The sequence below is a fragment of the Ctenopharyngodon idella genome, chromosome 6 (assembly GCF_019924925.1).
Source record: "Ctenopharyngodon idella isolate HZGC_01 chromosome 6, HZGC01, whole genome shotgun sequence".
Lineage (NCBI taxonomy): Eukaryota > Metazoa > Chordata > Actinopteri > Cypriniformes > Xenocyprididae > Ctenopharyngodon > Ctenopharyngodon idella.
Window position 1 is genome coordinate 29,617,945 of NC_067225.1, and position 15,329 is coordinate 29,633,273.

At 36.2% G+C, this 15,329-nt stretch overlaps 1 protein-coding gene across 4 annotated transcripts in view; it reads right to left on the bottom strand.

The window, feature by feature from the left end:
* The window catches only part of raly (RALY heterogeneous nuclear ribonucleoprotein), an 89,553-nt gene that overhangs the window by 10,897 nt on the left and 63,327 nt on the right, over window positions 1-15,329 (bottom strand). For all 4 annotated transcript variants that reach the window (XM_051895977.1, XM_051895978.1, XM_051895976.1 and 1 more), the window contains 3 exons: window positions 7,806-8,085; window positions 4,315-4,387; window positions 3,371-3,418 (listed from right to left, as the gene is read on the bottom strand). In XM_051895977.1, the coding sequence (XP_051751937.1) occupies window positions 3,371-3,418; window positions 4,315-4,387; window positions 7,806-8,085 (401 nt within the window). The remainder of the gene's footprint in view (window positions 1-3,370; window positions 3,419-4,314; window positions 4,388-7,805; window positions 8,086-15,329) is intronic.

Below are 15,329 nucleotides of genomic sequence, written 5' to 3' on the forward strand. Positions count from 1 at the left end.
CGCAATCCTAGAGATCTAAATTATTGGATGCATTTGCTGTAAAATATGGACTGGAGTCAGTGTCGCCCTAAGACGGCTGTAAGTCAGGGAGCAGAGATCACAAGAGAGATATCAATAAACATGTCAGCTCATCATATGGACGCAATATCCCTTACATCTGCAAACAAGTACATCCAGCTGAGTCTCGCAGCAGGGTTTCCATAGCTACCGAAAAGGGACTCTGGCCAACCGCGCACTCGCCAAGCCAAAGTTTGCTTAACGGGTCGTGGAGGGAGTTCTTGTGAAACGCTTATTTTTTTTCTCTGTCTTTCTCTCTGCAGCTTACAGCTGTGTGTGAGTGTTTTTATGAGTTCCTTCAGATTCAGCCAAGTTGTGAGAAAATGTATTATGACAGGAAGAGCCTTGCTAAGGAGAGAGCACTGTGCCTGACTTCATTATAAGTCACTGGTGGGTTACTGCACTAAAAATGGCTCCTCATAAAGCCTGACTGTGGAGTTATGAGTTCAGGTCATTTTATTTCAGCATGAGCAAAAAGTGCTTTTTTCACCCAATCACAGTGGTGTAAAGTATTTGAGCAAATGTAATTAGTTACTGTACTTAAGTATCTTTTTGGCTACTTTGTAGTTTTACAGAGTATACAGGGCATTGAAGATACTATGGCTGTGTCTGAAAACTTAGGCAGCTGACTTGTTGCCTTGCAGGCAGTGACAGCGTTTGCACACAAAGGTACCTCACGAAACTGATTTCGGACTGACTTCTGAGGAAGCGTAACGGTTTAATGATCTACAGCAAAATTTAGTGAGCTTTGGTGAAGCGAATATTTAAAGGTGCAGTAGAAGATCTGGGAAATGCTAATGTTAGCCTGCTAGCATTGAAAGCATATGATCCCACCCTCCCTGCAAATTGCCGTCCAATGCCACGCCTCCTCCAAAACACATGAACGCGCAAACACGCAGCTGATCTCGGCAAAGCGTCACAAGAGAAACCTCATGTCTCAAAGCACATAACATTACAATAATAATGAACGTAAACAACTTAGCTTGTACCTGACTGCTGCAGATTCATTTCAGTGTTGATACTGTTGAAATAGAAATGCATAATACCGAGTCTGAGGACGTGAATAGCTCCGGTTAGAACGTCATGGGTTGCCATTTCTTAATTAAACGTGCTGATGATGTGTGATGTCTGCGTAAACTGGGTGCGTGAGGCAATGTATGAACATAGGCTGAAAGACAAGTAGGGCATTGTATTATTTCTTTAGGACCGAATATAAATAATGGATGAACATTTTTGGTCATATGACAATATATATTTATAAAAATACATTTAGACCGTTTCAGTAGAGAATCACCTATTGCACCTTTAATTGCTACAATAGTAATTTCTCACTAGAAATGACATCAAAAGCAGAAAACATTGGTCAAAAACGTACATTCACACATAAACTGACCATCAACCGCAACTTTCAGACGCCATCTTTATTTTTTAGCTCAACTGTCACAGAATGGATATCACAGGATTGTAGGATATCAAAGGCAGCGAAGGATACATCTATGCTGCCTTCACAAATCCATCAGATGAAAGTATCTCAGGAAGTGAAGCTAACTTTGGTTTCGGACGTGCCTTGATGCCGTCCTCCAAAGGCAGCATTTTTCAGTTTTCGGACACATGCTAATATCTTTTGCGTTTTGTCCTTATGCACCCAAACTTGTCAACAGGGCTACTTTACATGAATGTGAGTGCATTTGCAGGTAGCTGCTGAATTGCAGGTGTTTCATATATGAGATGAAGGACATGACTGTAGCTGGTGATGAGGCCGAAACTAGAACGTCTAGTGCAATTAGACTTTAACTATTTCATTTTACTTGACATTATTTTATTTATCCGTTATATTGAAGAGACCTTTTTTGAAGGACACTGGTTACTTATTCCCTTTTTGAGCACTTGAGCTTAACTGAGACTTGAGTGTTTGTAGACATTTAAGATTTGATTTATTGTAATTTTGAGTTATTTTGATTTTAGAAAGAAAACGTGATTGCTCTCCTCACAAATCACCGGTTTCTTGTTTTTTACTGGCATGTCTCTTAGGTGTTAAGGATCTTTGAGCCTACATTTAGTATGAGTAAAAGTACTGTTTAAATCAGATACTCTAACCCCTGGTTTCACAGACAAGACTTAAGACTAATCCCAGACTAAAATGGATGTTTGAGCTATTTCAGCAACTTGCACTGACAAATCTAAAAATATGTCAGTGCCATTGTTTAGTCTCAAGATGCACACCAGTAATGTTTTTTTTCTAAGGTACATTTATAAAAGCTACTTAGATGTCCTAATTAAACTAAGGACTAATCCTGTAAGTTTTAGTATGGCTGCAAGTATGGATTGAAAACACAGTATCCAGCGTTCATAGTGATGACAATAAATATTGAATAAATATTACTCCTCTGTATAGAAAATTGACAAACATATGAGAATCCATCAATATTTCTCCAAATGTGCATGCTTTTAAGCTAAAACACTATATGAAATGCCATAGAGGTAACATGAATGTTCAGACGCTTTGCATCACAGAAATACATTATATTTTAAAGTATATAATAGAATACCATTATTTTAAATTGTAATAATATTTCACAGTATTGCTGTTTTTTCTGTATGTTTGATATACACCATGATGAGCTTGAGACATGATCACAGAGGGTTTTTTCACAGCCTACCTGACTGAAAGGCCTCATTAATATGCAGGTCATTAGAGGTTCTTTATGCGATTCTTTTGTCTTCTCAGGTGTAAATCACCTATTATTCATGATGATTCACACCTCCACGCATACTGTGTTTCTTGACAAAAAGTGTCTTACAAAAACTAAATCAATATATTGTTATAAATGAACAAGTATGCAGGATAATTTTTACATCATTTTGAAGCAAAAACTCTAGTCTACAACCTCCAATACCCAGAAGTCTTGTGAACACAGATTTAATATATATTTTTTGGCTTTATTTCAGTGACTTAAGTTTTTTGTTTTTTCAATAACCACGCATAAACGTTATTCCTTCAAAAACACAAACATGTACATACATGTTCCTCACATATTATGGTAGCCTAGATTGTGCTGAATACAGTGTAATGACACTTTTTCCATTAATATGTTTATGAACAACTGAAAAAAGCACAAATGTCAGGGCATGTCAAAACTTCTCCAGGGCCCCGAAAATCCTCAGACCCCAGAGGGTTAATCTAAGCCCTGTCTGTGGAACCAGGCCTAGAACTTTTACTCACTTTGCTTTCCGTGCTTTCTGGATGTGACTTTGGTACATCTAATTGCAGTTGTTTTATGTTACCTACATTTCAACAAAATCATGGACTCACCTGTCATAGAAGTCATCTCTGTAGTAATCATAGTCAAAATCATAACCACTGCAGGGATTAAAGACAAAAAAAGCATAATTTTAAATATAAGTGATTCATAGGATTTTTTAAAAAATGAAGGAAAATACATTAGGGAGGGAGAGTGAAGCAACTAGTGGGGCAAGTTGTCACATTGCTAACACATGTGATAAAGATTTATATACTTTTATTTGAAATGCTAAAATCAAAAAATAAAAAGCCACTGAAATACACTGCTGTTCAACTTGTTTCTAATTTAATGTATTTTGAAATTAAAATATTCCTGTGATGACAAAGCTGAATTTTCAGCATCATTACTCCAGTCTTCAGTATCACATGATCCTTCAGAAATCAGTCTAATATGCTGATTTGCTGCTCAAGAAACATTTCTTTTTATTACCAATGTTGAAAACAGTTGTGCTGCTTAATATATTTCTGGAAACCATGACACATTTTTTCAGGATTCTTTTATAAATATTCAGTTCAAAAGAACAACAGTTATTTGAAATAGAAATGTTGTGTAATATTATCATTTTCTTTACTGTCACTTTTGATCAAAATAATGTGTCCTTGCTGAATAAAAGTAATTTCTCTCTCTCTCTCTCAAAAAAAAAAAAAAAAAACTTTGAACGGTAATCTATCTGTATTTAAAAAGTACTATAGACTATTCAAAAACCTTTTAGCAATATTTAAGCAATGAAACATTTATGAAACATAAAACATGAAAACTGGAAAAGATAACACAAAAATATCAAACCATTGTTTTGACCAACAAACTGATTAATGTGTGAAATTACAATTTATAAAACGCATGACAAATTACCCCGGTCTCTCCTATACAGTATCTAAATGTGTATTGTTGCTAAATATGTTGTTGTGTTCATTAATAATACACTCTAATATTATTGAATATGTTCTGCAATCACCTGTATAATGCTGCTGCAGTTCTCTTTAGTCCTTTAGGCCTGTTGGGTTTGGGTTCACCTGCCATGTTAATATCTGTTAATACAAGCGGAAAAACACACTTTCAGTCTAAAGTATCATTTAATCGTCTTAAGAAATGCAGATTTTAAAAAGTGCACAGAGTAATTATATGAAATGAGCACTGAGCAGATATACATATTAAAACAATGACAGATGGCAGAAGCCTTTCAAAATGACATCTGCATCTAGTTGATAATTGCAAGTTACCGGGGCACTTTTTATCTAATGACTCTGTAATTATCACGGTGCAGTGACATTACGGACACTTGTCATTAAGTGGGAGTGCTCTGATTTGCATAACCACATGCTCGTTGTGTCCACCAGAGGGCACTCCACACCCACTCAACTAGCCTAGAATGATCCTGCGTCTCTCTTCCCCACACTCCAGCCTCCAGAGTCTCCTTGGCTTCCACTTTATAACAGCAATGACAGGAGGAGAAGCAGAAAGAGAATAATGGATAGCTGTGAAGCAATGGAAGACATGGCTCTGTCACCCGATTTCATATTTCTAACACTCAAGTGAATACAGAGGTGAGGTCTGAGACAGCAAGAGGTGGGTTTGAGGGAGAGATGTCAGCTGCAATGATTTCCTTGAACTCCGTGACTGATTGGCCAGCAGAGAACAAGTGGGATCGTGTGAGTGACAGGTCACCGGGGCTGTCAAGCGGAAGCCAATGGCTCTGTGGAGCACGAAACAGCGGCTAATCTGACCGCCGAAAAAAACATGTATGTCATCAAGCAGCTGCGGAGGGCTGGAGGGCAAAAGAGAGACAGAGAAACACAGATTGGAACTGATGGAGACAGGGATCAAACTAAATAGACGGCATTTTGAGCGGGGACAAGTGCAGAGAGATAGAGATGTAAAAGAAGGAAGCAAGCAAATGAACAACTGTCTGATGTCCTCAGTGTGACACGAACACCTGCCGCTGACACACCTGTCCTGTTCCTCATTTATCTGAGGGGGGCGGGGTCAGTCCATCAGTTGCCCAGAAACCAGCACAGCTGAGAAACCAATCAGTGTCTAGAGGTCACCTCGTAGAGGACGCGCCATTACTGGCTGGTATGATGAGGCTTAAAACTACTTGATAACTGAAATAGCACTGTGATAATATGACTCCCTATTGACTGCACATAATTCATTTGAAGGGCACCATTAAGTGGTGCTCGCTAAAGACATACACATATAGATTTCCCAGAATCTAGTAAGTGTACTCTAAGAATTGTTTATTGTCTGTAATGAGTTGAGCCAAACACTGAGGCTATTTAAAACATAGGCCTACTACAACATGACTATACTATTTCTAGTATAATAGCATGTATATTTTTTCTGTATGGAAAAATGTGAAGTTTACAACAGAGCATACTGCACAGAATACTTTATCCCAACTTTCCATTCCCAGAGTGATGACTGAACTATAATATCAATTGTAGGATTATTAACATCTCCTTCTGGACTTGCTATTTGACCAGACTGCTATTTAATAATTATTTGTTATTAAATATTGTTTTAAATAACTAAATAACATTATTATTTTATTTATTTTTGTAATTATTATTATTATTATTATTATTATTATTATTAGTGTTACTACAGTATATAACAAGAAAAATTATTATTATTATTAATGTTTCTTCAATATAACATACTACTATTTGAAATATTTATCACTGCATACATACTATTTTACATACAATAAAAAAATAGTAGGCAGTATCCAGTAATCAGTACATAATAGTATCAGTACTTAAAAAATAAATGAATGTTAATTTTTTTAAGATTATATAATAAATAAATAATTAATAATATTTAATAATTTAATAAATAATTATTATTACAGTATATAAACATAACAACCACCATGTATGTATGTATATATATATATATATATATATATATATATATATATATCCAGTAATTAGTATGCTATTTCATTCTGAACATATCAACAAACTCCTGGCATAGTGCATGCTAACATAATTCCCTCTGGTATGTGCCCTACTTTTACAGCAAAATAATAATCAGTTCAACAACTACATGAAAAACTTCAATACAAACTCAAAACTGGCTGAGGTCAAGGGTCAAGTGCCCTGAAGAGTGGAGCATGATGCTGTCCCATTGGCCACCTTATAACGTTGATCTACTTGCACTGCACTATACTGACCTCCCTCTGACCCTCCACAGTGATGGCCACAGGAAACTGTCATCAATAGATATTAATCTTAACCGCTTCAGTGTCATGGGGCTCGCTCTTGGCAGCAGTCATAGTGCATGCTAACCAAACACTCCACAGGGTGCTTAAAAAGTCAGCTTGCTCCTACAGCAGATATTGTGCACTTTTTTTTTAACCTTGGAGAGATGTCATTCAAACGGGATATATAACTTGGGTGACCAGACGTCCCGTTTTCAGCTTTATTTTTAGTGTCCTGACTTATTATGTAAAAATCATATTTTGTCCCATATTTCATCTTTTCTAAAATTTCTTTATTGCTTTTTACAGCTTAAAAATGTAACTTTAAAACTTTCTAGCATTCTAACAACAAACAGCGTAGTGCAAAATGGAGTGCAGCAGAGCAGCATCAAGAATATTACATTTTGAGGGGGGGGACAATTTGGCCATTTCTAATTATTGGGGGGAACTTGTCCCCCTCAATGTCTATGGTGGTTACGGCCCTGCAGTATATACTATATTTTTTTACTTGTTAGTGATGTCTCATTTATTGAACAGTATGTTTGAATACTTGAAAACAAGTTATGACAGCCACTGTTTAAATGTTTATATTTCAACAGCGAATTGGAGTAGAAACATAATTATATAATTAAAATGTCTTATCTCTGGCCGTGGAGTTTGTTTAATGCATACTTGGTTCATTTACATCTGTGGAGCGTATGTTAATGAATGCATCATGGACAGGCGAAAAATCTCGAGTGTAACAGCAATAAAGACAATGCTTTTCATTTTCGTAAAACTGCATCAATTTCTTATATACAGTAGTGGCCAATTTCTGGAGAAGATATTTCTCAGTATTTGCTTTTAATGACCCTACAGAATCAATATTGGGAAGAAGAACACACACAAAACTCAATAAGTTTTGCACATGTGGCATACATATTTTTTTGGTATAACACTATTTGTCATGTATCATTGAGTTACTACAAATGAAACAAGTTCGAGTATACATTAGTTTAACACTCTTCAACTATATGGCTACAATAAAATGTTTGAATACAAGGGCAAAAATGTCCATTTTCTTAGGCCACACATCACTTTTGGCCACTACTCTAGCTAACTTTATTGTCAAGTGTAGATATGTGTGCGCCGTAGAGGTGAGGGTGCCTGTCAGTCCCGTATTTCACTCTGAGAAATCTGGTCACCCTATATATAAAACACACCAATACAGTACACTAGCAGATTTATTTTATTGTCCAACTCACCGAGGGTTTGTCCAGCAAGCACACGTCCGTTTTCTCCAATGACTGCTCCACGAGCGTGTCTCTCATTAGCGTATTGAACGAAGGCGTAGCCCTTGTGAACCGAGCAGCCCAAAACTCGGCCATATTTGGAGAAGATCGTCTCTACGTCGCTCTTTTTCACCACCGCTGTGTTCAGGTTGCCAATAAACACACGTGAGTTGATAGATTTGGGGTCATTTTTGTTGGTAATATTGCTCGTCTGGACTTTCAGTGACATCTTGGTTGAAATGTGAACAGCAGTCTGGGGAAGAAACAGATTTTTTAAGCTTAGACCTACAGCTGTATGTTAATTAGGTAGATTTTTCATACTGTGAAATGAACAAACCATATTCCTGATTGTTAATAAAAATAATTAATAATTCTTATTATTTAAAACATTTTAACACATTTTATTATTATCATTATCATCATTATCATCATTATTATGTATAATATAATAATAACCCATATTAGTTAACACAATAGCCAGGATCATCCAAATAGAGACATAATAGTTAGGCCTATATCTGGGGCCGTAAAGGTGCTGATTCTGCCCTTGAGCAAACATGAATCATCCTGATCACGGACACACCCTGACCTATATATCGCCTAATTAATGAAGAAGTGATCAAAGCTCTCCTGACACCAGCACAGCACATCTGATGTACTCCATTTCTCCTGGGCAAGACTGGCTACACCCTACGCAGTGAAATCAGACAGCACTGTAATTAGCACACTGATCAAAGTGTTAATGATAGGCCATAAGAAAGAACAATCACATATGAGATCTCTGTATCTCAGTTGTTTCTCCTAGACTGCAGTGGGATTCAGTTGGGAGCAAAGGGAGAAACTTCTCCTCTAGAGTTTCAGAAGATATCTCAATAATGACATTTACATGCACCCTTATAATGCAATTATAAAGAGATTTAGGCAATAATACAATTAAACTTTACCTCATGTAAACTTAATACTTAGATCACACATTGATGCGATAAGCTCATAATCGTAGTAACCATAATTGTAATATCTGGCGTATGCTGATTTTAATCGCAATAAACAGGCATGTAAACACTTTAATCGCTTAAATCTATGGCAGCGGCTATTTACACTAAGTGAAAATAGCAGCATTTTTGTAGCGATATGCTATTTACACTAGGTGAAAATATTGATAGATTCTATTTACACCATGTAAAAGTATCAGTTCTTTATAATAAGAGTAAATAGTAATTAGATGCTGTCTATACTTTATATTGGCTGCAATAATATCATAGAGTGTAAATGATTATATTTATTAAAATTATTAAATGGATGCTGCCTTTTTGGGAGAATAAAAACCCTCCCTACACCTTCCCCTAACCCTACCCAATAAACACTTTTATTATTATTAAACACACGTTCACAGCACTTTATACCATTATTTTCATTTTTATTGAAAATAAATGCGAGCTCGGCAAAAGGTGGATTCGAACCCGCATCGATCACATTTAAAGCCATGTCTGTGAGCCTTACTCGCTACTGCTGTGCCACTGAAGATGTTGAAATCCATGCGTCTTTTAAAAATTGAGTGGCCCAACCAGACATTGGTATCAGACATCACAATTTTTTGGGGTGCTGAAGAAACAAGTGAAAACATGCAGGATGATGATGGCCGAAAACATCAAAATGAAGACTTTTAGGCGCATCACCAAAAAAATCCAGTAAGTCCATTGAAGGATGTGGATTCCAGAATCCACTTCCTTCTAAATATTACATGATTTGAATGACTTCTTCAAGCGTATGTTAAAGCATTTATTTTACTTTTCATCTTCAATCACTAGAGTGTCTGAACCTGTCACTGGGAGAGAAAAGTATCTGTATCTTTTGGGAAGTCCTGATTAGAGCAAGAGCTCAGCCAATTTCAACCTTGACCCCGTGTCCTAACCAGACGCGATGCGATAAGATTCCAGCGACGAGCAATTTGACTGTCCACACTAGACGCGACGTGACAATGAGAAGCAATAAAATCAATCAAAAACCACAGCCAATCAGAAGAGAGAGTGGGCGGGCTCTCTCGACAAGAGCACAGCAGACACAATGAAATGGGCAAGTACATAGTAAAATTCATAAATATTACATAATTTAAACATTATTTAAAGTTCATATGTAGTGACTGAACCGATCTTTGTCATAGAATACACTTGTTTGTTCACATTGAGTTGACAGTTTGAACGTTCTTGTGCCCATTTATTTATTTTCAAGATCTGAGGTGAATTAGCCAGTGTTGTTTTCATTACAGCTAAAAAGCTGGGAACACAGAATGATATTCACACTCATATTAGACGCTTTTAACATTAAATAAAGCACATAAACAATACCTGATATTATCATTGCCATACTTTGTGTCGCTGTTTCAGCCGCGACGTCGCGGAGAAATAGAAACCGTTTCTAAAATAGAATTGTCGCGTGTCGCCGTCGCGGCTGGTTAGGACAAAAACACTGATTAACATGGAAAAGATAACTTTTATCGTGTGTCGTGGCGTCGCGTCGCGTCTGGTTAGGACATGGTGTGAGGAAGCTATGTATCTGTGTATGTCCGCTAGTATTTTTGCTACAGATCCTGTGTTGGACAAACTGGTGCCCAGAAATGCATATCTGTGACCTATGTCACTTTGTGCCTAAAACCAGGGTTCTGGTGCCAGCCATATAATAGATGGAGTTACTTGTTTTCCCAGACAAAGACCATATGTGGACATTTTCTAAGTTTATCTACTTTTTAGCCAATCAGAATCATTCAACCTGAAGTAACGACATAACTTAGAGACCTGTGTAAGGTATAATTGCTGTGGAAATGTGAATGTACGCAGAGAGGCCAGCCTTGTAAGTGTTGAAGCTGACTTCTGCTGATGAAACTATTCTTCAGTAAAATTTTCTTCAATTTATTTGTTATTTATTTGTTTATTTGTTAACTTTGACTCCTGGTCTTCATTCATCATATCTAGTCTTTGGGTCTTAACTGTAAATTCTCACAATTCTTAGTGCATAAACACTATGAAAATTGCACGTAAACAGGAGTTAAGAGGTTTGCTTTTGTCATGTAAACATCTCACTGCGGTTAAGTCCTTACTCTGATTATTGGAAATAATCAACTGGTGAACATGCAAACATAGACAATGTCTCAAACAGTCCTTAGATTTGCCAAGATAACAAAGTCTAGGTCTTATTTCAACTAGGGCACCAAATAATACATAACTGCTACCGTTCATGACACCCACTATTCACAATCAAATCAGTTCCCATTGGATAAATTACACTGAAGTAAAATGGACTGCGTTTCATGAGCTACAAAAGAACAACCTCCAATCAATAAAGTTTTCCTCTGAGAAGACTTACGTTTCATAAGTTTCATAGTGAAGGGACATAATAAGTTAAGATTATTTTGGAGCTTATTATGAGGACAGAAAAGATGTCTGAGGTTAAAAGACACTGTGCTTTTGACCGCTGCACGTGTGGCCCACCGCTGTTCCTTATTAGCAGCGTTGGAGTGCGGCTGAATGTGAAATCAGGGGAGAGTGAAGACCAAACTGCAAGCCTGTCAGGGTCAATTGACTGTGTCCCAGGTTTGAAAGAAATAAGGTCTGTTTTGAGGGCCGTTCAGACCGCAGCTTTCCTCTGACAGTGTCTGCTAATCACACAACATTCTCAGAGCAAGCGGACAGGAAGGTCATTTAGTGTGAAAGAGACGTTTCTCCTCTAATTACTAGCGCCTCTGTATATCTCACATTGCTGGGGATTGTACAAGTCTTTGAAGCATGTGCTGCCTTTTTTCCTCCTTGTTACAAGGACCTGGGCAATAAAGGTTTTTGAACTGTGCTTTTTACTGCACGCTATCATCCTGCTCGCAGAAATAACCAGCCAATTCAATGCTTTGCTCAGACTCGCCTTTAAAATCCTGCCTCCGTGGGACCCATTAACACCTGTTAAAGAGTTTCTAAGAGTTCGGATGTTGAAAGTGTCAAAAGGTTTAGGGATCGTGCAATGTAATTAAATGATCGATTAGACTGGGAAAACACTGGACCAGATTCTTCCATCATGCCGTTTTGGACAGCATCCTGACAGAAGCATTCATGCGGCTGAAAGACTCACACTACCTCCGGCTAACTTAATGAGCTGTGGGTTTGCAGCACTTCCATTTTTCCTCATTATGTCATTCACACAATTAACCCATTCAAGCGTACTATTTTGCATGAGTTTAATCAAAATGAAACCAAAAAACAAAAACAAGGATGAACCAATTTGGATATTTTTGTCAGTTAAAACAAAAACAAAAAATGAGAGGCTGATACTGATACTTTGTCCTTTTGCTACTTTTTTTTTTTTTTGCTTTGGAATTACACATTTAAATAAACATATTATATTATAATAATATATAAACAAACATACTGTATATAATTTATTCCTGTGATGGCAAAGCTGAATTTTCAGCAATCAAAAATTATTTCTTCAGAAATCATTCTAATATGCTGCTTTGATATTCAAAAATATTTTTTCTTATTATTCAATGTTGAAAACAGTTGTGCTGCTTAATATTTATGTGAAAACCATGATACTTCAGGAAAGTTCTAAAGAACAGCATTTATTTGAAAAAGAAATTTTATTGTGACATAAATGTCTTTACTGTCACTTTTGATCACTTTTGCATCTTTATTCAAATAATAATATTCTTAAAAATATTATAGTGTCTCTTATTTAATCTCTAATCAATAAACCCCATTTTTACCAATTGTGGAACAGTGGAAAAACATAGCATTATCACTGTGATTGTGATTATTGCAATCAAAACTGCATGTAAAAGTTAAAGAATTTATAAAAAGTGAACTTTAAGCGTTCACTCTTTACAACAAAAATAATATTTTTGCTCTTTCACAGCAGTTTGTTTCATTATGTATTGCATGAGACACAACTGTGGTCCAAATGAATAAAGAAAATTTACAAGCCATGAAACTATTTTGCATCATTTTATTAAAAATTAATTTGATAATATAATTATTTTGCCTTTTTCTTCTACACTGCGCATGCCATTCACAGACTCCTGTGAGATGCAATACCTCTTACTTGTTTTGGTGATTTAATGCAAGTAATATATTGCATATGTTTCACCACATGAAGTTAAGGGAAAAACTACTTTAGGCATTCTAGAAAAAACTCTGATGCTAAATATAAAATAAAAGTTACTCTCACCAAAGAAAGAAGAGAACTGTGCACATATAAACACAAATACTTGCATCATTATGGCTCAAGACTATTCTTTTGATGCTCAACAACATCAATCTAACTCATACAAGAAGCATCCAACATGCTTTTCATTTCCAGATTTCATTTATTCTTGAATGTATTCATTGATTAGATTATGAGCAGAAAAAACCCTGTACAATGCAATAAATATACCTCATAAATTATTATTAAAAATACTATTTTTTATTAATATTAATCAGCATTTTTCATGCTTACGGACAATATACTGATAATTTCAGTTCGATCAATAATTGGCTGATACATCTGTGCAACAAGTATAACTGGCATATTTAATCACCAGTAATGTGGTGAGCACAGGGAACTGTTTTTTAACAGTGTAATGGATGAAATTAACAGAGCAGAGATTGAATTGGATAGAGTCCAGGCCAAACAGCGAAGCGGTCCATCAGGAATAGAGACACAGAGCGCTCTCTCTCTCTCTCTCTCTCATACTGCACTGTGAGGTAAGCATGTGACTCTGGCACGCAAATGTTTGACTCTCCAGAGATTTGGCAGCGCTGTCCCACCACACGAGTTTCCCAGAAGCAGCAGCTTGCACTGCACAACACACTAACACCAGGTTATTAAAATGTCCGGGGGGCTGGATGGATGATCATCTGCCTTTACTGCTGACCTGAAGCCTGTTTTGCATTTTGTAGTAGTAACATTTCAGGTTAAAGTGTGTTAAACTGAACTCTCAGCACTTTCAGCATACTGATAATGTGCTCATACGAGTATATCATTTACTCATAATGGATTCAACACTTCTTAAAGAACACAAGATAAACTGAGATTTTAAAATTACAGTGTAGTTATGTGCGGTTTATTGACTGTTGTTGATCTATTGCAAGACTTGCTGTAAAGGTGCATCTGAGTATTAAACTATGGATTCTGTCTACACTGTGGAAAATATTAGTAATTTGGAAAATGCTATACAAAACATGTTAATTGGTAATAATAATAATTATATATATATATATATATATATATATATATATATACATATATAAAGGGATGTACAATATGGTAGACATGCAGAATAAGGCATTAATATGTGCTTTATAAGTACTAGTAACAGCCAATATCCTAGTAATATGCATGCTAATAAGCAACTAGTTAATAGTTTCTGCATTTATTGCAATTATTAAGTAATATGGTTGAATTTAGTTATTCAGTCTTCTGAACGTATTAAGTATTTAGTTTATATATAGTAACAGTTTCATTATTTGTATATAATATAATATAATATAATATAATAAAAGAGCATATATAAAATATGAGTAAACTGAAACCTTGTCAGATCCATGAGTCAATCATAGTAAAAACACAATGAGCAATTATACATGCACACTACCCTTGATCAGCTCTGTAATTGCCATAATGCAGAACAAATTGAATTTTGTTTGACTTTACAAAGTCATGTGCTTGAACTCTCTCTCTCTCTCACACACACACACACACACACACTAGTGATTACTGCACGTGGGTGCTGGGGATAATTTATATTCTATTTGAGCTTGTGCCAAAATCATCTCTGTCAGTAACGGTATTTTATAGACAGGCAAATGTGTTTGGAGGTCACTTAATAGCTCGAAATAAGACCACCTGCCCCTCCCTGCATGTACAAACCGAACAAGCATGAAACTGTCTGGTACCTTTCCCTGAGATGTTGATAGCCCTCTGTTGGGATCAAACAGCATCAAATTCTGTTTGGAAACAGCACTTTGGGAATTAGGTTTCCTCCACGGTTGCCTAAGGCAACTAAATGAGAGTCTGAGTATTGAGGAAGGCATCAATTCATCAGCCAATCAGCTCCTCAGGTGCTTTCTACCGGGTGCAGCATGCACAATTGTGGTGCGAGCAGAGATTTAAAGAGATTTTTGTTTTATTTGATTGTTAAGGAATAAACCCCAAAAGAGTACAACTTGTTTTCTTCCGTGGAGAATAAAAAGAGATTTTTAGGAATGTACTAGGCTGCGTTTGCAATAGTATCCTCTTGAAAAACGTACTCCAATAATCAGTTTTGTCTACCATTTAAAAAATTATTTATTATTTGTATGAATGATCTTCCCTAAAGTATTGTAACTTAGGTAATGCTTGAAAATCGCCGTAGATCTATGAAGTGACAAAATGCAATGGATGACTGAAAATTGTGTCATTATTCATAAAAAACACTGAGACTTTACGTTCCACAGAAGAAAGAATCTCATACAGGTTTGGAACGACATGAGGTGA